The sequence below is a fragment of the Bos grunniens genome, chromosome 26, assembly GCF_055505025.1.
Source record: "Bos grunniens cultivar Pamir isolate PY7600 chromosome 26, Bosgru_T2T1.0, whole genome shotgun sequence".
In the NCBI taxonomy this organism is placed as follows: domain Eukaryota; kingdom Metazoa; phylum Chordata; class Mammalia; order Artiodactyla; family Bovidae; genus Bos; species Bos grunniens.
This window is the reverse complement of record NC_141190.1, coordinates 51,449,906-51,472,356: the sequence shown is the minus strand read 5'-3', so window position 1 is coordinate 51,472,356 and position 22,451 is coordinate 51,449,906. Positions and strand designations below refer to the sequence as shown.

At 55.6% G+C, this 22,451-nt stretch overlaps 1 protein-coding gene, 1 long non-coding RNA gene and 1 pseudogene across 9 annotated transcripts; 1 reads left to right on the top strand and 2 right to left on the bottom strand.

Moving 5' to 3' along the window:
* Positions 1-8,242: 8,242 nt before the first annotated feature.
* On the bottom strand, positions 8,243-10,575 carry LOC147344589 (uncharacterized). The gene is made up of 2 exons (XR_015155819.1): positions 10,450-10,575; positions 8,243-10,058 (listed from the first exon to the last, which is right to left on the bottom strand). It is a non-coding gene; the product is annotated as an uncharacterized LOC147344589 (long non-coding RNA).
* On the top strand, positions 9,588-11,174 carry LOC147344588 (homeobox protein MSX-3-like; annotated as a pseudogene). Its single transcript, XR_015155818.1, has 2 exons — positions 9,588-9,933; positions 10,551-11,174. The product of XR_015155818.1 is annotated as a homeobox protein MSX-3-like (transcript).
* A 6,450-nt stretch (positions 11,175-17,624) lies between these two features.
* Positions 17,625-22,406, bottom strand: ZNF511 (zinc finger protein 511). 7 transcript variants are annotated; one of them, XR_015155812.1, is made up of 6 exons: positions 22,209-22,406; positions 21,862-21,935; positions 21,370-21,586; positions 21,158-21,223; positions 19,704-19,838; positions 17,625-19,030 (listed from the first exon to the last, which is right to left on the bottom strand). XR_015155812.1 is itself a non-coding variant. In XM_086379120.1 (6 exons), exons 1-6 carry the CDS (start codon positions 22,359-22,361, stop codon positions 18,952-18,954), a joined length of 783 nt encoding a protein of 260 aa, XP_086235246.1. In that variant the 5' UTR covers positions 22,362-22,406; the 3' UTR covers positions 17,625-18,951. The 7 variants fall into 7 exon arrangements, 3 of the variants coding, with proteins under 3 accessions (XP_086235246.1, XP_086235247.1, XP_086235249.1); XR_015155811.1 differs by having other exon boundaries at positions 19,704-19,963; positions 21,099-21,223; positions 21,370-21,571; XR_015155813.1 differs by having other exon boundaries at positions 21,370-21,571.
* Between the last annotated feature and the right edge of the window lie 45 nt (positions 22,407-22,451).

Below are 22,451 nucleotides of genomic sequence, written 5' to 3'. Positions count from 1 at the left end.
CCTAGGAGCTCTCAAGCCGGGACATCCCTCAGCTTTGCCTCAGACCCTTTCGGGCCTCGGTTGAGGGTCCTGCCACTGCCCCTGACCCCCCGCAAGTCTCCCCACCCCTCAGATCACAGGGAGCCTTCAATCCTGCCGGGCTCCCTGGCATCCCGGGCTCCTCGCCACCGGCTCCAGGTGGGCCAAGCTCCTCCAGGATTTCACACGTGCCCCAGAGAGGGTCCAGTGACTCAGTGCTGGGCTGAGGGGCACACAGAATGGGACCCCAGCTCAGGCTTGGCCACCAGGGAAGTAAAGAACCCTCTAGTTCCGGTCAAGGCCCAGTCCTCTGCTGGCCCACCTCACAGAGGCCATGCAATAGCCAGGCTCCAGCTGCATGACGCTGCAGGTGTGGGTCAGGTTCGGGGACCAGGGTGGCTGCCCGGAGCCTGTGCCATTCCAGGGGAGGTGCTCCCTCCATGCCCATGAGCTTCCCCCATGATGAGCCCGTCACCCCGACCCATCTGGAGTCTGCTCGGGCAGTCTGGGGGTGCCCGACCCTCGTTCCCTCCTGACTCAAACCCTGGCTTGACAGGCACCCTGCTCCAGGACCTGGTGGTCAGACCCACTGCTAAAGTGTTCACTCAGCTGCTTGGTCTAAATAAACAGGCTTTCGGACCAGGATTAAATTAGATGCTCAGTTATTAGTTATCCTCTATCCTATGTTATTTCCAAACACAGCATCCTCAAACACAATTCATATTACTGGCCTGCTTTGATAGAGAGGTGGAATCCCACTGGCTCCGGTCAGGCCCTCATTGGCCCCCACCCATGGTCTCTGCAGAGCTCCTGGTTGCAGCCCACCCACCCTGCTGGAGGAATCTGTGAGGCGGGAATAGAGAGCTGTCATACCTCCTCTGGTCTGAGCCTCTGATGCTTCATGCCCATCTCTGCCCTGATGTGTTTAGAACAAAACTCAAAGTCTCAGTCCCAGATGTGTTGACCAAGGTCCTCTGTGCCCACAGTGCTCCTGGCCTTGGAGTCTCTGCTCAAAATTCACGCTGGGTTCCTTGACCAGGCCGCCTAAGCGTCCCTCTCCCATGTCAGGCGCCGTCACGGCTGTAGGAGGACGCGTCGGGAATGCCCCGTGTGACTCCTGGGCCCCTCGCTGCTCCTCATTCACTTTGTGTCCCTGGAGAGCCCCAGGCACTGCCCAGCAGCCACTGCGGAGGGTGCACAGGGTGCAGGTGGCCCGAGACCCTCCTTCCTCCTGACAGGGCACCGGCCGGGGAGGATGCATGCTCTGGGGCCAGTCCTTTTGGCCCTCACTGCAGGTTGGCCTCCAGCTTGGCCGCGTTCAGGAGCAAGGCCATCCTCAGAGAGAACGTCCCAAGACATGTATTGCTTCTTGAGGCAGGGTCTGTTCAATGTGAACAGAAGTCCCAGAGCGCCCTTGAAAGTCCCCTGCAGCTCCCGTCTGAGGTTCTGGAGGGCCCCAGCTCTGGCTTACTTTGGCCCTGGACCCAGACCAGGCTGGCTGACGCGGCCTGTGTGTGACCTTGCACAAGCTGAGGGGAGGCCCCAGAGAGGCAGGCAAGGCAGGCATCTCCATCTTTCCGCTTCATACCTGAGCACAGGTCCTGGACCTGGACCTCCAGGGCCCTGAGCAGGGGGCTTGGGACTGCAGAGGTCCACCCCTGGCCTGTCCCTGGGACCAGGATCTGCTGGCTGGCTCGAGTCTGCTGCATGTGGCTTTCCGCCTGCCCACAGGGATCTGAAGCAGGATTAGGCAAGATTACAAACTCCAGAAGCCTCCCACAGAGACTCAGAGGCCTGCCTGCCCTGTTGGGAGTGGTCCTGCTGCACGGGGGTTGGGGAAGGCTGACGGCACTTTGGCAGAACCCCACTTCAGTGGACAGAGGGTCTCTGTCTACAGAGCTGACCTTGAGACCAGTCAGAGGTGCCCTCCACTCTCGAGGTCCCGGGCAACTGTGCGGGCACCGTTGGCCCTGAGAGCTTGGGACAAGACGGACCCCCTTTCCTCCCCTGAGCAGCCAGACCCAGTAGCCCCTGCTTCCCCCTAAGCCCACCCACTGCCCTGTGTGGCTGGTGACCTGCTCTCCCCCAGGGCCTCTGTGCCTGGCCGACTGGAGGGGGTGCAAGGGCAGTGGGCAGAGGCTTTGATGACCATGACCAAGGGGATTCTTTGTGTGTTTGCTCTGGCTTACGTGGGGGAGACCAAGCAGGAATCTGCGGCCCAGAGAGGTTAAGGTGCCAGGTCAGGTGGCACAGCCCTTCAGCAGAGCCAAGACTGGAACCAGGCATGTGAGTCCCAGTGTCCCTCACCCTCCCTCCCTCCTTCTTCCCCTCAAGACCCACCTGTAACTGGCACTGGGTACACGCCCCTGGTCCTCTGCCGTGGGTGAGCTCTGAGCCCAGGAGGGCGGTGTCACACAAGCGATGCAGCGCTGCGTCATGCGGGGGGCGGAGCTCAGGGGCCTGAGACGTGGGCACCATCTCCAACTCATGTCTGCAGGCCTTAGCATCTAGAACCTTCCACCTGCCCGAGTGCAAAGGGCTCCGTGGGCGGGGGGTAGATGGGCGCTTGGAGCAGGGGCTCCCAGGCGTCGCCCCCGGCTTCTTGCTGTCTGTGAGGGCACCCTGGTGTCGCTCATTACCGGGGGAAAAGAGAACTCCCCTTGCATGTTCGAGAACACGGTTCATCCCCACCAGGCTTCTTGCTGTCTGTGAGGACACCCTGGTGTCGCTCATTACCGGGGGAAAAGAGAACTCCCCTTGCGTGTTCGAGAACACGGTTCATCCCCACCAGGCTTCTTGCTGTCTGTGAGGACACCCTGGTGTCGCTCATTACCGGGGGAAAAAGAGAACTCCCCTTGCGTGTTCGAGCACACGGTTCATCCCCACCAGGCTTCTTGCTGTCTGTGAGGACACCCTGGTGTTGCTCATTACCGGGGGAAAAGAGAACTCCCCTTGCGTGTTCGAGAACACGGTTCATCCCCATAACTGTGCTCAGGGGGACCCCTCTCTCTGCTGCAGGGTGGCCGGACACTGGGCCACCCCAGACACAGGAAATCAGTTCTGGGTTCTCCTAGCAACGAAAGTTGACCCCGCAGGCCCTGAAGTGATTTTCACAGCCAGGGGGCGCGACTGTGTTTTCCAAGTGATTAACCAGCTGTAGCCTGGCACAGAGCATGTCCCCTGCGCAGAGCAGAGCTAGAGGGTTCCACAGGCCCGTCTCGCCTGGAGGCTGGAGCCAGGCTGCCCGTTGTCCCCGAAGTGCCCCGCCTGTTAATCAGGCCTGTTGAACACTCCTCCGGCCCTGGGGAGGGCCCTGCCTGGCTGGAGGGGCCAGGCCAGGATTGAAGGGCCTGGCTGGGCATTCAGAGGTGGCTGTGTGCTGGGCAGTTGGGCTGGGCGGGGAGAAGGCCTTTGGGAGGAAAGTACATGGCCCAGCTGAATAGGACTCTCTCGAACTTCCCTGGGGAGTGGCCAGACCCAGGAGGACCCCTCCATCTCTCCCAGAATGAGTTCTGGGGCGGCGGCCTCCCCCACTCATGCTGCAAGCCCGCACCCCTCACCAGCACTTCGGTCCACAGTGCCCGCGGCTGGCCAGAGGCCCTTTCCACGGTGCGACAGCCTATGGAATGGAGCAAAAGACTGCCTAAGGTGGGCCAGGGTGGCTGCCCACCTGCCAACAGGGCTCCATCCCCTCTCCGAACCAGGGCCACCTGTCTCCCGGGCCAGTGGGGTACGGGGCGGGGGGCCCGAGCCAGTCCTTCCTGTAGTGCTGAGAAGAGCAGTGACGCCCTGTGCCGGGGGCTCCCTCCTGTCTCCCTCCTCTCCCAGGAGCCGGGGGCTGCCTTGGGGCTCCTGGCTAGACCCCAGGTTCCAGGTATCACCATCCCTCTGCCCAGGTGCCACAGGGACACTCCTGTGGACTCCCAGAGTCCTCGCAGAAGGCTGGCAAGCAGTACGGAGATGAGCCAGGCCCCAGGCACTTCCTGCCGGTGAGCGTGTGACCCCGCCACGCCCGGTCCCGGTCCCGGAACTGCCCACTGCTCCCAGCTGCCGCTCTCCCCTGGCTCCCTGCATTCAGGCCACACAGGGTCTCCTCTGTTCTGGGTGCATGACGTCCCCCCAGAGGGCTCTCCCCCGAGGCTCTGGGTGGGCCGTTAACTCCCAGGAGAGGTAGAGTTACCCGCTCAGAGCCCTGGGATCCCTGTCCTTGAGTCCCGTGGCCCCTCAGTCCTCACAGGTCTGAGGGCCCCTTCTCTGAGCTCTGTGGCCCTGGCCTCTGCCCCCAGCATCTTTCTCATCCCAGCTTCCCTTTCTCTCCTCCCCAGTCAAGGCCAAGGACAAGTGTCAAAGTGTAAAATGAAAACAGATACAGAAACGTCCCTGAAAAAAACTCAAATACTTGGAAACTCAGTAACATACTTCTGAGTGACCTTGGGTCAAAGACGAAATCAAAAGAGAATTAATATTTTGAACTAAGAATGAAAACGTCAAAATTGTAGGATGTACCAAAGCAGTACTTACAGGAAAATCCATAGCGCTGACAGCTATATCAAAAAAGAAGAAAGGTTTAAAAATCCATGACAGTGTCCACACTAAGAAACTGGAAAAAGTAGAGCAAACGAAACATAAACTAAGTAATGGAAACACAAAGATCAATGAAGTAGAAAGCCTTTGCAACCCGATGGACTGTAGCCCACCACGCTCCTCCGTCCATGGGATTTTCCAGGCAAGAGTACTGGAGTGGGTTGCCATCGCCTTCTCCAGAGGATCTTCCTGACCCAGGGATTGAACTCAGGTCTCCCGCCTTGTAAGCGAGACGCTTTACCGTCTGAGCCACCGGGGAAGTCCTGAGATAGAAAGCAAGAGATGATAAAGATGATGAATCTGAGAGCTGATTGCTAGAGATCAAGGGCGCTGATAAGCCTTTGCTGCCCAAAGGGCTGGTGCCAGGGGACTCTTGTGGCCTTCTTAGTTCACCCCTGAGTCACAGTCCTGCCCAGATGGCCCTGGAGCACCTGCCAGAGGCTCTGGGTCTAATCACTGTACCCCCGGGGCCTTGGGGCCGAGGGGCATCAAGCCTGGAGTGGCAGCTTGGCTCCTATTTCCAGAACCATCCTACACTCATCCCCATCTTCTCCTGAATGGTGTTGTTTTCCCACCATGCCCTTGCCTTTTTTCAAGCATCTCCAAAGTTGTTCACTCTCAAAAATAATATATATATATATATTTACAATTCAGTAATTCCAAAACAGCATCCTCTCTGCGGAGCTTGGTGGACTCTCCCACCCATCCTATGCTCGGGCCCACACCTGGGCTGCACCGCGAGCCCTTCCCTAGGGCCCCCGTTGCTGCAGGCAAGGACTTCCCCGGCCCACTGCTCTCCTGTGTCCACCGAGACCTCCAGCTCACCCGGTCTCTGCAGTTAGATGCCCACAGCCAGCTCCCCAAGGAGACAGAGCCCCACCTCCACCGGGCACAGACAGTCTGACTCCCAGCTCTGCCAGCAGAGGGCGTTTGAGCACTTCCCGCCTGGGGACTTGGCACCGGGGCCGGACAGGCAGCACAAGGGAGGCAACTCGGGATGCCCACGGCCTGGACTCTGCAAGAGCTGGTGCCTCAGCAAGGCCCCAGGTGCCATGGAGCCTGGCTCCCGGGTTCCTCTGACCCATGGAGACAGTGCCAGCCCTCCACCCCAGGCAGCACACAGAGGAAGGAGCACAGACTTGAGAGTGACTCAGGGCTGGGCCCATCCAGCAGGACCCCTGCCAAATCACTTCCCCCAGAGCCTGTTTCCTCTCCCACGAAAGCGGGGATGATAAGAAGTGCCACATAGGGGACGCCAGCGCCCTACTGCCTCTGGACAGATGCACTGTGAGGGACTGTCTCTCGACCGCAGACAGCGCATATACACCCCTGCACAGACCTGGGGCCAGAAGTCCAAGTGGGTCTCCCTGGGTTAAATCAGGTGTGCGCAGCCTGGGCTGGTCCTGGTGGAGGCTCTGGGTCCTCTAGAGGCCACGGCCAAAGCCAGCTGTGACAGGCTCAGTCCGTCCCACGCTGCCCCCTCTGGCCTCTTGAGGACCCTCACAATTAGATTGGGTCTACCTGGATGCTGCAGGGTACTCTAGCCATCCCAAAGCAGCTGATGAACAGTGTCAATCCCAGCTTTGCCACATACCGTGACATACTGCTGGGTCCCGGGGATTAGGTAGCAGACATCAGGGCGGGGAGAGGTCGTTCTGTACGGGACAAAATTACCTGCACCTGTTGCTCTGGACAGAGGGTCACTCGATAAAAATGGGCTCTTCCTCTGGTTTCTCTTGTCAGGAGGTGTGCCTGAGTTTTAAAGCCCTGCATGTAAAGAGTAAGCATGAAGGTGAATTGGCAGAGAAGCTAGATGGGAACAGGAGAAAAGGAAAGACGTGGGGAGACACCCTGAAGTGACGGGGGTCTCGGGGTGAGTCCCGGAGCCTTCTCTCCTCAGCCCCCACCCTCGCCTGAGCCTGCCCCATCTCGTGGGCCTCATCCGACCTGGAGCAGGTCCTCTCCTGAGCGACGCCCGAGCATCCGCCTGGGGAGACGGACCTCCTGTCCGGCGGCCTCTCCCTCATCACTCCCACCAGCTGCTGGAGCTCGTGTCATCTAGCCCTCTTCTGGCCAGAGTCATGGAAAGTACCACTTGTGTTTGGAGCAATTTTCCAATAAGTCAAGAAGGAAGAAGTCAAAGGCTCCAACATGGATACCTTTGAGAAGGAGAGTGGCCGGGGCCTTTCGGGATGAAAGGGAGGCTGTCGGGGCCTCGGCTGAGAGAGATGACAGGGGGTGAGGCATGAAGCGGTGGGGCCGCACGGTACTCCCTGCAGAGTGCACTGTCTGGAAGGCACGGCCTATAGAAGGGGCCTAGAGGAGGGGCGGTGCTGCCCTGGAGCAAGACCAGGAGTCAGCTGTCTGTAGGCCACTGGCCAGCAAAGGTGCCCTGCCTGTAAACCACCATGTAGACCACGCTGGCTGCCTCCATCCATGTCCAAGAGGGGACGGTCAGTGTCCTCAGTCACGTGGTGCCAGCTTCCCTCCCTCAGCACCGCCGCTGTGAGCGTGACCTGACTTTCTCTCACTTCAGCAGACCCTCCCCTCCAAGGTTTTAAGACGGGGGGAGCGTTTCTATTCCTGTTTGAGTCCCGCGCAGTTCCAAACCCTGCTGGATGAGTCCTACAAAACGAAATCTGTTCTCAGAACTCACCTCCCTACGCTGACCGCCCCGACAGGAAGCCTCTCGGCACCCGACCCCCGTGCCGGGACTTGTCTCTCGTTTCTGGAAGTTCAGGATGTGCTCATCCCTGTGAAGTCAGCACCAAAAGGAGGCACCAGGACACAGGAAGAACAGGTATCCGGCCTTTGCTGACCTCCTGGCCCCTCAGGGCTCAGAGCAAACCTCAGGAACAACGCCACTCAGACTGGGCTCGGTGTCCACCCCAGTGCGGACTCAGCAGGCCAGTCTTTGAGGCTTTGCTACCATTTCAGGGGCTCACCTGAGATGGGGTGGGGAGTTGGCACTGGCTTCAGCACCTACCAGCCTCAAGAGGGGCCAGTGCTGGGGCTGGGCCTGGTCTCCTGTCCACACAACAGGCCTGGCTGGCCTGCTCCTGGAAGCCAGGTGCCTGCAGGCATCTTCATCTCTTCTGGTGCCCAGAGACAGTGCCCAGGCTCCTACAGCTGGGTCCAGGCTTCTGCGCCCAAAGCCTGCACGTTGACAGAAATGGGGTCCTGTCCTTCTCACGCCCAGCACCCCGGCCACCTCCCGTCCCAGGGCCCAGTGGGGCTGGAGAGGCCGCCGTGCCGGAGCCTGTTCGAGCTCGGTGCTGTGGTCTGGGCTTTGACGTCCACGCCCAGGGGCTCTCCTCCATCCTCCAACCCCCTCTGGAGCCAGGCCAGGCAGGAGCCTGGTCAGCACTGGCTCACCTTGCTGGGAGGGAGACACACCAGTCCAGATGCCTCCTGGGAGACCTCCTGAAGGTCAGCACCGGTCCCTGGCCCCACAGTCCCATCCCACCCCAGACCAGCTAGACACAGCCCAGGCCCCACGTCATCCACCCAGACGCTACCTCTGGGCCATCCTGAGTGGACATGGGGCAGGCCGAGGCAGCTGGCTGTTATCCTCATTAAAATTCGTTTTCAAAGGCTCCGGTGAGCGGCCTGCTAAAGATAAACTATCAGGAGAGAGGCCTTCAAAGAAAGTGCTTTAATGATGCAATTATCTTCAATCAACTCAGAACATCTTTATTACATTAGAAAAGGGCAATTTATCTCGGAATGCAGAAAGAGCTGGTCTAGCCTCAGACACAGGCCTGGCAGGAGGGCTCTGAAGGCCCCTTTCAGTCTTGCTTCTAAATTTGCATGGTGAGAAACTTGCTGAGTGAATTTCTCTAGCTTAACTGGACGAAGCATCATCCAAAACTAGTTTTCACTGAACAACTTTGCTTTTTCAAAAATTAACATTTAGTCGATTTACTTTGCTGCTTCTGCGTTCAGGGATATTACTCTGACATGAAATCGTTACTGGCAAACCAATCTCCTGATTTATTCTAAAATGCATGCGGGGTTTCTTCCCTTGGCGGAGAGACTGCAGAGCGGTGCCTCGTTTGCAGCACTCAAGGTTTCCAAACCAAAGATCCGTTCAGTTTCGATACGTGCTAGTCTCTGTCGGACCTTCGCTCCTTCTTCGAACCGGGTCTGGGATCGCTCTCCACCTGGTCGCGGCGTCTCGGAAGCAGCTCGGCGGTCCGGCCGGGGTCTGTCCGAACTGGCGTCGCAGGGCTTTTCCCAGGTCCCAAGGCCCGGGTTTCCCGAGGATTCGGCCCAGCAAGTGCGGAGCGGGAGGGGCTGACACCCAGTGACCCTAGGCGCCCTTCTTGTGTCCCAGGCCCCGTGTCGCAGGCGCTTGAGACGTGGGAGCCTCGGCCTCCCCAGCGGCCCCGGGCCCTGCCCTGGGACCTTCGCCGCGCCCCGCCGGCCGCTCCCGGGCCAAGCTGTGGGACGCCAGGGAGAGCGCCCGCCAGCTACGGGCGCCTGGAAAGCCACCCAGGCTCAGGGCGCCATGGCCCGACTTCCAGGCGACGGAAGCGGAGTCTCCAGTCCGGGTGCAAGGTCGGCCAAAAGTGGCCCCCAGGGTTTGGAGACAGCGCCTGGACCACGGCAGGCACGCGCCGATGGCTCCGGCTCCGGGCTGTGGCGCAGCGGGACGAGCCGCCGGCGGGCGAGGACACTGCGGGAGGCGCCCGGACCGAAGCTCAACCCCGTCGCGGCCACTGCGGGCTCCTCCACGCGAGGAGGCTGGGGCCAGCGCCTCATGCTCCCCGGTGTCCCAGCCGCATCCCAGCCCGGCCACAGCGGGCTCTAGGAAACCGACGGGGTGCGCCAGGCTGGCCGGGGCTGGGACTCACATGGCTGCCAGTCCGGGGCTCGGCCGGCGGCCCCGCCCCTCCTTGCCCGTCCCCTCCTCCCGGATCAGCGAAACCAATGGGCGTCTGAACCCACGCGGCAGCCACTGAGGCGATTGGACAGCTGGGTATGAAAGGGGCGCCGCTTTTTATAAAAAGGGCACCGAGGGAGGGGGCGCCACCGAGTCCCCGGCAGTCTCGCTGCGCGCTCCCCCCACGTTGCGCCCTCCGGGCTCCGCTAGCCCAGCGCCCGCCCGTCAGCGCATGGCCCCGGCTTTGCTCGGCATGAACCCCGCTGGGCTCAGGACGTGGGACGGGGACCGTGCGAAGTTCGGCCCGCTGCCCTTCGGCGTCGAGTCGTTGCTGGAAGCCGAGCGCTGGCTGGGCTCGGAGCCCGTGCAACCCCAGAAGGAGAGGCCACGGGGCGCCGCGGAACCCCGGGCCTGGTTCCCGCCGGCCGCCCTCTCGAGCGCCCCACGTAAGTGCCCTGTCGCGCGGTCCCGGGCTGCGAGAGGAGCCCGCTTGGCCCGGGCTGGGAGGACCAGGGCGGGAAAGGCGCTGTCGTTCGTAACTTCGGAAATAGCCATCCACTAACGCGCCGGCCTGAGTGCAAAGAAAGAAATCAGCCCAGGAGAGCCCGCCCAAGCCCTCTGGCGCGCGAGCCCTGACCCACCTGCCCCCTCCAAACAGGTATACCCTGCTCTACCCGGGGGCGGGGCCTCAACCCCAGACCCAGGGCCTCTCGGCTCGGAGTCTCTCTGGCCGTGCACCCTACAGTCCCCGCCAAGGTGGACCTCTGCTTCCCCTCCTCGCTCACCGCTCAGGTCTTGCTGCGGTTTCGTGCCCAGGTTTCTCGCTTTTCCAAGCGGGCAGAGTTCCCCTCCTCCCTGGGGAGCAGAGCCCCAGTCCACTTTGTCCCTCTCCGCGCGCCGCCCCCCTCCCCCTCCCGTGCCTTGCTTCTATTACCCCGCAGGCTTCGGGGGTCCCGTCTCACCTGAGGCCCGCGGTCATAGAGCCAGGACTCACATCCAGAATCGGCCGTGGCGGGCGATCCCGGAGTGCGTCCGAGCGCCCGCTTTTGCTCTTTCCTCCCAGGCGCCCCCAGCCCTCCAGCCTGCGCCCTCGGGAAACAGAAGAGCGACCGCGAGCCGCGGACGCCCTTCACCGCCGCGCAGCTGCTGGCGCTGGAGCGTGGCTTCGGTCAGCAGCAGCACGTGTCCGTCGCCGAGCGCGCCGCATTCTCCAGCAGCCTGAGTCTCTCCGAGACGCAGGTCAAGATCTGGTTTCAGAACCGCCGGGCCAAGGCCAAGCGACTGCAGGAGGCCGAGCTGGAGAAGCTGAAATTGACGGCCAGGCCGCTGCTGCCCCGTCCTCCCCTCCCTTCCCGCTGGGCGCCCGCCTTCACGACTCCGCCGCCGCCCCGCCGCAGGTGCCCGGACTCCTCGCCGCGCCGTGGCCGCCTACGGCCTGTATTACCTGCATATATTTGGGTGATCAGTTGCTTCCCCCTTGAATTTGTTAACATGGTAAATTACAGCGGAAAGTCCAGTTTCTCCCTATCATGTCCAATACTTGTTTCTATCTGACATTTTGATTGCAGCCAGCCGAGTGAATGTGAAGCCTCAGGCTTTAATCTGTGTTTACTAGCGACACCACCTTCTCATGTGCTCATTTGCCATTTATATATTTTCTTTAGAAAAACATCTGCTTAAGTCCCTTGCCTAGTTTTCAGCTGGGTTTTCTTTTGTGTTGAGTGTTTGTAAGCATTCTTTATATGCTCAGGATAGTAAATCCTCATCAGACACAGAATTTGCAAGTATTTTCTTCCATTATGTGGGTTGTCTTTCCACTTTCCTGACAGTGTCCCTTTGAAGTACAAAAGATTTTAGTTTGATTAAATCCATTGTAGCTATTTTTAATTTTGTTGCTTGCACTTTAAAAAAATTTGATTTGGCTGGGCCGGGTTCTGGTTGTGGCCTGTGGGATCTCTGGCTCTGGCATGCAAGCTCTGAGCTGCAGGACCAGCCCGGGGCACCCTGTACTGGGAGCAAGGAGTCTTTACCACTGGCTCGCCAGGGAAGTCCTTGCTTCTGCTTGTGATGTCATACTTAAGAATCTTTTGCCAAATCCACAATCAAGAAAATTCACTCTGGTTTTTACCCAAGTGTTTTATAGTTATATTTCTTACATTTAGACATTTGATCCATTTTTAAATATTCTGTAAGTATACAACTTGATGCTTTTGCATGTGGTTATCCAACTGTCCCAGCACCATTTGTTGAAAAGACTACTCTCCCCCACTGTCTGTGATGCCCTCAACCGTCGCTTACTGGAGGTGTGTGGGTTTATTTCTGGGCCGTCAGTTCTGTCCCATTGATCTGGATATTTATCCTCTGCCAGGACCAGAGTCTGCATTACTGTTGCTTTGTAGTAAGATGTTGTTTTGTTTTTTTTTTTTTTTTGGTAGTAAGTTTTGAAACCTTCCTATTTTGCTCTCCTTTCAAGAACAAGAATGACCTATTCTGGGGTCCTTGCAATTCCATATGAATTGTAGAATCAGATTGTCAATGTCTACAAAGAAGTCCACTAGGTTTCTGATAGAGAGTGCATTGAATCTATAAATTAGGGAATATTTTAGGGAATATTGCCATTTTAACAATGTTAGATTAATCATGCATGAGACAGTTTTCTAATTATTTAACTCCTCTTTATCTGAACAGTGTTCTATAGCTTTCATGGTGTTTGTTCCTCAGTCACTAAGTTGTGTCCAAATCTTTGCAACCCCATGAACTGCAGCACACAGGCTTCCCTGTTGATCACCAGCTCCTGGAGATTGCGCAGACTCATGCCCATTGAGTTAGTGATGCCGTCCAGCCATCTCGTCCATGCAGGCTTCCTGTCCTTCACTGTCTCCTGGAGATTCCTCAGACTCATGCCCATTGAGTTAGTCATGCCGTCCAGCCATCTCATCCATGCAGGCTTCCTGTCCTTCACTGTCTCCCGGAGATTCCACAGACTCATGCCCATTGAGTTAGTGATGCCGTCCAGCCATCTCGTCCTCCGTGTTTCCTTTTCCTCTTACCCTCAATCCCTCCCAGCATCAGGGTCTTTTCCAATCAGTTGGCTCTTCGCATCAGGTGGCCAAAGTGTTGGAGTTTCAGCTTCAGTATCAGTCCTTCCAATGGATATTCAGGGTTGATTTCCTTTTGGATTGACTAGTTTGAACTCCTTGCTGTCCAAGTGACTCTCAAGAGTCTTCTCCAATACCACAATTTGAGTGTATCAATTCTTTGGCACTCAGCCTCATTTATGGTCCAACTCTCACATGCATACATGACTTCTGGAAAAACTATAGCTTTGACTATACAGATCTTTGTCAGTAAAGTGATGTCTCTGCTTTTTAATATGCTGGTTAGGTTTGTCATAGCTTTTCCTCCAAAGATAAGCCATCTTTTAATTTCATGGCTGCAGTGCCTGTCAACAGTGATTTTGGAGCCCAGGAAAATAAAATCTGTCACTGTTTCCACTGTTTCCCCTTGTATGTGCCATGAAGTTATGGGACGGGATGCCATGATCTTAGTTTTTTGAATGTTGAATTTTAAGCCAGCCTTTTCACTCTCCTATTTCACCCTCATCAAGATGCTCTTTAGTTCCTCTTCACTTTCTGTCATTAGAGTGGTATCAGTTCAGTTCAGTTGCTCAGTCGTATCCGACTTTGCGACTCCATGAATTGCAGCACACCAGGCCTCTCTGTCCATTACCAACTCCCGGAGTTCACCCAAACTCATGTGTGTCGAGTTGGTGATGCCATCCAGCCATCTCATGCTCTGTCATCCCCTTCTCCTGCTGCCCCCAATCCCTCCCAACATCAGGGTCTTTTCCAGTGAGTCAACTTTTAGCACGAGGTGGCCAAAGTATTGGAGTTTCAGCCTCAGCATCAGTCCTTCCAATGAACACCCAGGACTGGTCTCCTTTAGGATGGACTGGTTGGATCTCCTTACAGTCCAAGGGACTCACAAGAGTCTTCTCCAATACCACAGCTCAAAAGCATCAATTCTTTGGTGCTCAGACTTCTTCACAGTCCAACGCTCACATCCATACATGACCACAGGAAAAACCATAGCCTTGACTAGACGGACCTTTGTTGTAATATCTTTGCTTTTTAATATGTTGTCTAGGTTGGTCATAACTTTTCTTCCAAGGAGTAAGCGTCTTTTAATTTCATGGCTGCAATCACCATCTGCAGTGATTTTGGAGCCCCCAAAATAAAGTCTGACAGTTTCCACTGTTTCCCCATCTATTTGCCATGAAGTGATGGGACCAGATGCCATGATCTTCGTTTTCTGAATGTTGAGCTTTAAGCCAAGTTTTTCACTCTCCTCTTTCACTTTCATCAAGAGGCTTTTTAGTTCCTCTTCACTTTCTGCCATAAGGGTGGTGTCATTTGCATATCTGAGGTTAATCACCGGGCCTTATTATTTGTTTTTCTGGTGACTGGTTGGATTATTTCAGTGAAGACTGCTGCACACACACCCTGCCAGTGGTGAGTGCTGTGCTGAGGGAGACACAGCCCTGGGGCCACACGCCACTGTTAAAGTCCACTAATTGCTGAAGTAGATGCTTTTCTGGAACTCTGGTTGTTGGCGATTTGATCTCTGGTTCCTCTGTCTTTTCTAAAACCAACTTGAACATCTGGAAGTTCACGGTTCACGTATTGCTGAAGCCTGGCTTGGAGAATTTTGAGCATTACTTTACTAGTGTGTGAGATGAGTGCAATTGTGCGGTAGTTTGAGCATTCTTTGGTATTGCCTTTCTTTGGGATTGGAATGAACACTGACTTTTTCCAGTCCTGTGGCCACTGCTGAGTTTTCCAAATTTGCTGGCATATTGAGTGCAGCACTTTCACAGCATTGTCTTTTAGGGTTTGAAATAGCTCAGCTGGAATTCCATCACCTCCACTAGCTTTGTTCGTAGTGAGGCTTCCTAAGGTTCACTTGACCTCACACTCCAGGATGTCTGGCTCTACGTGAATGATCACACCATTGTGATTATCTGTGTCATAAAGATCTTTTTTGTATATTTCTGTGTATTCTTGCCACCTCTTAATATCCTCTGCTTCTGTTGGGTCCATACCATTTCTGTACTTTATTGTGCCCATGTTTGCACGAAATGTTCCCTTGGTATCTCTAATTTTCTTGAAGAGATCTCTAGTCTTTCCCATTCTTTGTTGGGAAAACATCTACTTCTGCTTTATTGACTATGCCAAAGCTTTTGACTGTGCAGATCACAACAAACTGTGGAAAATTCTTCAAGAGATGGGAATACCAGACCACCTGACCTGCCTCCTGAGAAATCTGTATGCAGGTCAAGAAGCAACAGTTAGAACCAGACATGAAACAACAGACTGGTTCCAAACTGGGAGAAGAGTACATCAAGGATGTATATTGTCACCTTGCTTATTTAACTTATATGCAGAGTACATTATGCGAAATGCCGGGCTGGATGAAGCACAAGCTGGAATCAAGATCACCGGGAGAAATATCAATAACCTCAGATATGCAGATGACATCACCCTTATGGCAGAAAGCAAAGAGGAACTAAAGAATGTCTTGATGAATGTGAAAGAGTAGAGTGAAAAAGCTGGCTTAACACTCAACATTCAGAAAACGAAGATCATGGCATCTGGTCCCATCACTTCATGGCAAATAGATGGGGAAACAATGCAAACAGTGTCAGGCTTTATTTTCTTGGGCTCCAAAATCACTGCAGATGGTGACTGCAGCCATGAAATTAAAAGATACTTGCTCCTTGGAAGAAAAGCTATGAAAACCTAGACAGCATGTTAAAAAGCACAGACATCAGTTTGCCAACAAAGGTCCATCTTGTCAAAGCTATGGTTTTTCCAGTCGTTATGTATGGATGTGAGAGTAGGACCATAAAGAAGGCTGAGCGCTGAAGAACTGATGCTTTTGAACTGTGGTATTGGAGAAGACTTGAGTCCCTTGGACTGCAAGGAGATCAAACCAGTCAATGGTAAACAAAATCAGTCCTGAATATTCATTGGAAGGAATGATGCTGAAGCTGAAACTCCAATTCTTTGGCCACCTGATGTGAAGAACTAAGTCATAGAAAAAGACCCTGATGCTAGGAAAGATAGAAGGCAGGATGAAAGGGGACGACAGAGCATGAGGTCGTCGGATTGTATCACCAACACTATGGACTTGAGTTTGAGCAAGCTCCGGGAGTTGGTGATAAACAGGGAAGTCTGGCGTGCTGCAGCCCATGGGGTCGCAAAGAGTTGGACACAACTGAGCGACTGAACTGAACTGAATTGCCAGCTGATTGCTGTACTGATTTCAACAACCCCCTGGGCATAAATTCCTCTACAACTTACCCAATCCAGTTCCAGCCTGTCTGACACAATCTTTGTTTTTAAACTGGAGTATAATAGCTTTGTAATGCTGTTAGTTTCTGCTGTACAACAGCAGTGAATCAGCTGCAAGTGCACACATACCCTCTCCCTCCTGAGCCTCCCTACCCCAACCCCATCCCACCCCTCTTGGTCATCGCAGAGCAGACTGAGCTCTCTGTGCTATACAGCAGCTTCCCGCTAGCTTTTACACATCACAGTGCATATAAGTCAATGCTACTTTCTCAAGTCATCATGCCCTTTCCTTCCCCCGTTCCCATAAGCCTGTTCTCTATGTCTGTGTCTATTTTGGCTCTGGAAATAGGTTCATCCGTGCCATTTTTCTGGATTCCACATATATGCATTAATTTATGGCATCTGACACAATCTTTTCTGCGTTGCTGTTTCATGTTCCCACCCCATGAGGGCTCCCCTGGTTTTCTTATTCCCTGGTTCCCTCCTGTGAACCAGCCTCCAGCTTAGCCTTATCTCGACTTTCCTCCTGAGTGTCCACCACCGCCTCATGAAACTTGAGAACTTGGGCTTGAACTTGTCCACAGTCTGTTGCAGAGTCAGTCCTCTGGGAAGAGATTAGGAGCAATCTGTTGCGCTGACTTGCTCACTCCCCACAGTCCGAGCTGTGACTCTGGAGCCGGCGGGGAGGACAACGGCAGATGTTTCCGTGACACCCCTGCTCCAGGAGCTTGGAGGCGGGGCGCCGGCCTGGGGTCCTCTCTGCCATCTCTCCTGGCGAGAACCACTGCCCCACAGCTGAGGAAGTGATCCGCGGCCCAGCACCCTCAGTGGTGCCAAGGTGGAGCGTGCCCGCCAAGAGGGGGCTGGGCAGGAGGGCGCCCTGCGCTCAGGCGGCCTCACCCCCACTTAGGCAGGCACTGGGCCTGCTCCTCGGGGAAGGAAGCCTCGAGTCCTCAGCTGCAGCCCTGGAGCAGGGTCTCTGCAGTGGACATGTGTTTTGTGTTTGAACATTAAGAACTCACGGATGTAAGTATGTTTGCTGTTTCTCGGTTGTAGTTCTTGTTCTCGGTCCACACCAGCTGTCTAGCCCTCGGCCAGCAGCACCTTTCTGGGGTGCCTCCTGAGCCGAAGCTTGGTATTCCTCAATAGCTTCCTTGATCTCAAAAGACTAATCTGGCTTTCAATAAAGTTGTAGCTTTCGTAAATATGGTATATACATTATAGCTTACAACAAAACTTCTAATTCAAATTCAGGACTATGGGTTTTTAACTTCAATGCTCCTAAATCTACTTTTTCTCGAGCCAAAAAATTTCAGTTCTTGAAACTACTCAGGTCATTTGGTAATTGGGACATTTGAGTTGTTCTCAGTAGTTATTAAAAATTTCACTGAATAAACTGCCTTTTGTATAAATCTTTTGAAGTATTGCAATGTGGATTCAGAATGTAGTCCTAAAAGTGGGGTTGCTAGGTCAAAGATATGTGCAGAAGTGACTTTGTTAGGTATTAGTAAATTCCCCTTCCTAGGGGTTTGCAGCATGCAGCACCCCCACTGACCACATGTGAGATGCCTGTGCCCCCACTTCACACACAAAAGGGTATGCCATCTAACCTTTGGGTTTTGTCAACTGGATGCAGAAGAATGGGTCTCTGTGTATTTTTATTTCTATTTCTCTTTCTATGGGTGAAATGAGGGGTCATAGGGTTGTGTAAAGGCAACACCGAAAGGGCATGGGTGGAAAAGAGAATTGGGGTGAAAATTCATAACCAATAATTTTTAACAATCTATTTTTCTAATAATTTATTTTAAAGTGGCCTAGATCATAGATCTGCAGTCATATGGCAGAAACAAATATTCATTTTTTCACCTAGAACCTAGACATGTCAGAGAAACTCCAGTGGTAAATTCCAAGAAATACAAACTCACAGCCAAAAATCATAAAATTCACCAGGAAAGAAGGCAGCATGAGTGAGGCAACAGAAAAAAGCATAGAGGGATCAGACCCACAGACTTCTGATATTGGTGTTATCAGTCAGAGAGTGTACAGTAAGTTTAATTTGTTAAAAGAGAATGAGTTGAAAATAAGTTTAACAAAAGCTATAAAAGTCCAGCAAATCAGAAAAACAACATAGGACTTAAAAGAACTGAAAATCATAACTGTGGAAATTAAACCCTGTGAATGAGTTCAACAGCACATCTGATACAGGTGATAAGATTAGTGAACTGAAAAATGGGTCTTGAGCAATCATCCAGAATGCAGCAGAGACAGATGAGGGACAGGAAGCAGGGAAGGGCTGCGGAGGGCAGAGCGAGGGCATTTGGACTGCTTCTGCGGTTTTAGAAGGAGCAGGAACCGAGAATGGGGTAGACGTGCCATCTGAAGCGAGAAAAGCCCAGGTTCAGAACACCCCCCGTGGGGCAGGCAGGGGACGAGGGACTTCGCCGGAAGCGCTGATGGAAACCGCACGGAGGAGACGAGGCACCTTCGGGCTGACGACCACAGCACTGCCGGGGCAGCAGGGCTCTGTGCGGGGCTCAGAGGGGCCAGGGACCAGCACTCGCTGACCCGGCAAGACCCCAGACCCGAGCGCCCAGCAGGCCCCTCAGGGGGACGGGCCCCGGAGGACAGCCAGCCGCTGGATCCCCGCTCCCAAGCCCAGCGTGGCGGGCCGGGCCGAGCCGCCCGCCCGGCCACGCCACTCTGACTCCGCAGGCCTCGCAGCCCCGCCCGAAGCAGAGTCCACCCTCCCCCCCCGCCCTGCCCCGAGCACAGACACCAGGGCCGCGGGCGTCTCCCTAAAACTAGGAAGAGCCCCCAGGGACCTGTCGCCCCATCGCCCCCTCTGAGAAGTGGCCACCGGAGGGCGAAACCCTGTCACCCAGCACAAAAGGCTGACCATTCACTCAATGTAAATGAAGGCCCTTTACTCCATGCCTCTCAAACTATTTACAGCACTCAAGGAAAACTGTTTACCCCACGTGTCTCCAAAGGGCGTTGTGCGGGGTAGTGGCTGCTCTCCGCGCCCTGGTCACCCACAAGGGGTCCCTTCCCCGAACCCGCGCATCCCCCACGGCCTCGGTCAGCTGGCTATTCACGGCCCGGGCTCCACCATCACGGGCGCTTGCTTCTCTTCTTGGTGCTTTTAAATCCTCGAGAGGCGCCCTGCCCGAAACAGACGGTCGACGGTATCCTGAAACGGAAAACGTCCACAGGAAGCCACTGCGGTTTCGCCCACGGGCGGCTCAATGTGGCAGCAGTCTCCTGGGGCCTGACTTGCCGCTCCGATGCTCCCTCCTCCCCAGCGGACTGCAGGGCGGCCATGGGCCCTTCAGGTGGGCGCTTCCTGCGTCCAGCGAGGCCACCGCGGCCGCGCTCCGCCCCCTGTGCCCGTCCCCCGTGGAGCCTGAGACCGCCACCCTGCTCTCCCACCGGGCCCGGCTCACTGTTAGGCCAGAGTGACCACACCCGCGAGCCGGCCGCAAAGGGCCTCCAGGTCCTCCCTCAGACGGGGTGGGCTTGTTGGTCGTTTTTTCCATTTCTCCAACACTGACCCCCAAATTAGACTTGAAATCAAATTAATCCAACAAAAACAGCATTAGCACTAGAAAGACAGGCGGTAGTTGTAACCTGGGCAGTCGCATCCTGCGTCTTTCCATCCCCGCCTAGGCTGCGGTCAGGGAAGGCTGTGCTCCCAGGGCTCCAGGTCACCCAAGGGCAGCGGGGGGGTCAGGCTTTTCATCTCCCCCTGAAGCCAACACTCCAACCCAGTGCGGCTTCTCTCAGTGGGGATGCTAAGCATCAAACCCAGAATTCTCCAGAAGCACAAGTTCAGAACCTGGTTCAGAAAGGGGCCAGGTACTGACCTGTGGCTGTAGACCCGCCTCTCTCTTGGAGGTTCTGGGTGGGCCTCTGCCTGTTCAGAGCAGACTTCCATGGCGTCTCCTTCAGAGGGTGCCCGGTCCTCCCCGATGGCTTCTGTCGACACCTGCGAGGCTGGGCTGGGGAAGACAGAGGCTGAGCGCTCTCCCGGGGCCAGCTCCTGCAGCCCCACCTTCCCCCAGGACTGAACTTGCAAAGCTGTTTTGGCTGTTTATGGCTGTTTTGTCAGAGTAACTCCAGGCTACTGGAATTCCAGGACAAAGAGAGGTGGCGGTTAACACGACACACACCACGTTTTGTGAATTTAGGTACAACGGTCACGCTTCGTCTTTTAAACTACTATACACCACGTTTTGTGAATTTAGGTACAACGGTCACGCTTCGTCTTTTAAACTACTATACACCACGTTTTGTGAATTTAGGTACAACGGCTACGCTTCGTCTTTTAAAGTACTATACACCACGTTTTGTGAATTTAGGTATAACAGTCACGCTTCGTCTTTTAAACTACTACCTTGATGGTGTCATGTGGTAAATGACTATCGATGGTACCAAGTGTCTTTCCACAACAATTAAGTGAGAAATTCACTAAAGCCAGTCAGACAATACTGAGCTTCTCCTCCTTAACACCACTGTCTCAATCCAGCACTGCATGATTTTTCTCCTTAACGTGATTCCTTGGAAAGGAAGGAGTTATGTTATACTCAAGGTCTTAGAAAAATCTCCCATACTGAAGTGGGTTTTCCTGATTATTCTACTTTGAACAGCAAAGTCCTATCTGGGGACAACAATTTAGTCTAACATGATTTCAATCAATGCAATCTTTAGATGGTTACAAAGCTTCCCCTGAGAAAATAAGTTAATGAAAAGGCAAAGAAAACACGAACTTTAGGGCAGTTTCCAGGGGCACTTCCCACAGTGCAAGCTGAACAACATTACACAGCTCTGTCGTCAAGCTTGTAAATGGATGGCACAAACGAAAAGCCAAAGGGCTCCATGTGCGGGAAATGGCTCATGGCCTGGGACAAACCCCCCAAAGCCCGTGTGAGGATGGAGAGGTGATGGGGGGGCGGCAAAGGCGAAGCCTGAGCTCAGAGGGGCCCCAGCAGACCCCATGGCGGCACCACGGCCACCGCCCACACAGACCCAGCAAAGCAGCTCCCCCTTCTTATCCTCCTTACAGACAGAGTGGCCACACACAAACCACCTCCACCTGCTCCACCCCTCTCGGTTAGTAACTCCTGACTCCCAGGGTTAACCCACAACTAAATGTGACGTTAGGTGTCAGGGGTGCTGCACGAGGGCGTCCACAGCCTCTGAGTCCGCACACTCTCAGGCCTGCTGAGCTCAGAAGGCGGCTTCCTCGAGCACCCACGTACCGTCTGCCCTTCCTCGGTTTATCAAAGCGGAAATCTGCAGGGTAGAGGTGATGAGTTACCAGGTGCTCCTTCCGGTCTCTGCTGGTCCTGAACTTCTCCGTGCAGCCCTCCACCAGGCACTGGTACTACAGCAGAAACAGTGTCACCGCCCTGACCCCGGGACCACTGCCTCGCCCAGTCTGGACCCCAGGCTCCAGCACCATGAGGCACACGGCTCCGGGACAAGCCCTGTGATGACTGCCCTTGGCCTCAGTGGGCGAGCGTCCCTCACCATGTCCTGCCGTTCAGCCAGGATCTGGAACAGTGAGTCGTGCCACTCCTGGATGTGGGTGTCCAGCAGGTGACCAGAGGGGAAGGCCCGCTTGCAGGAGGAGCAGACGTTTCCGTGCAGAGTGTGGTAGTGATGCTCGTAGTCCTCCAGAGCGTCAAACGCCTGGCAGCAGCCAGCCACCTGACAGGTGAACTCAGGCACCCTGGCCGAAAAACGCCTGGTGGGGATGCAATTCCTCGGAGGGCAGGACGTCAGGCTCCCTGTCACCACTCCCCTCAAGTGGCTTGGGATAAAGCTGATAAAGCTTCGGATTTTCTCTTGCAATCCCAAGCCCTGCCTTCATTACAAATACATCTTCACGGACAAGCAAGCTGGTGTAGAGGCCAGCCATGCTGGCTTCTCAGTGGTCCAGGCCAGACACCAGGGTGGGGCGAGCAGAGGGAGGGGTGAGGAGAGGGCAAGAAGGGCCCTGAGCTGGGCCACAGCACTCACCTGGGCCTCTCCGGCTCCGCAGCCACCTGCGTAATCACATCCTGGAGGTAGAGGTGCCTTTGCACGTCTCCGTCCTGCGGAAGACAGCTCTGCGTGCTCGCACCCCCGCCCGCCCGGGCCCCTGCCCACACGGGCCCTGCCCCCGCCCCCAGGACCCGGGCCCCGCCCCTAGGACCCCGGCTCTGGCCCACCCGGGTCCCCGCCCCGCCCCTAGCCCCGGGCCCCGCCCCATCGGGTCCCGGCCCCGCCCCTAGGGCCCCGGGCCCCGCCCCGAGCCTTGGCCCCGCCCACCTGGGATCCGCTCCGCCCCCACCCGCAACTGCCTTCTCTTTCCTCTGCTCACGCACCTCGAAGAACTCGTGTTCCCGCGGGAAGCGCACCTGGCGCGCCGCGAAGCGGAAGGGCGCGTTCCCGGCCAGGGAGTCCCGCTGCACGGGCAGCGGCGCGGCCGCCCCAGGGGCCCCCGCCAGGCGGGCGTGCAGCGCGGGCGGCAACTGCATCGCCCTGCGCGCCGGCGGCGGCAGGGCCTGCCGGCCACCGTCCGCGAGCCGGCCGGGGCGGGGCCGGACGTGACGTCATGAAGCACTTCC

Excerpts from the sequence above, each read along its gene's own strand:
- ZNF511 (XM_086379120.1), bottom strand. The coding sequence starts at position 22,361 with ATGCAGTTGCCGCCCGCGCTGCACGCCCGCCTGGCGGGGGCCCCTGGG. Across the intron at positions 21,936-22,208 it reads GGGAACACGAGTTCTTCGAG|GACGGAGACGTGCAAAGGCA; the intron begins GTGCGTGAGCAG and ends TGTCTTCCGCAG. Across the intron at positions 19,839-21,098 it reads AAACCGAGGAAGGGCAGACG|CCCAGCCTCGCAGGTGTCGA; the intron begins GTACGTGGGTGC and ends TGTCTTCCCCAG.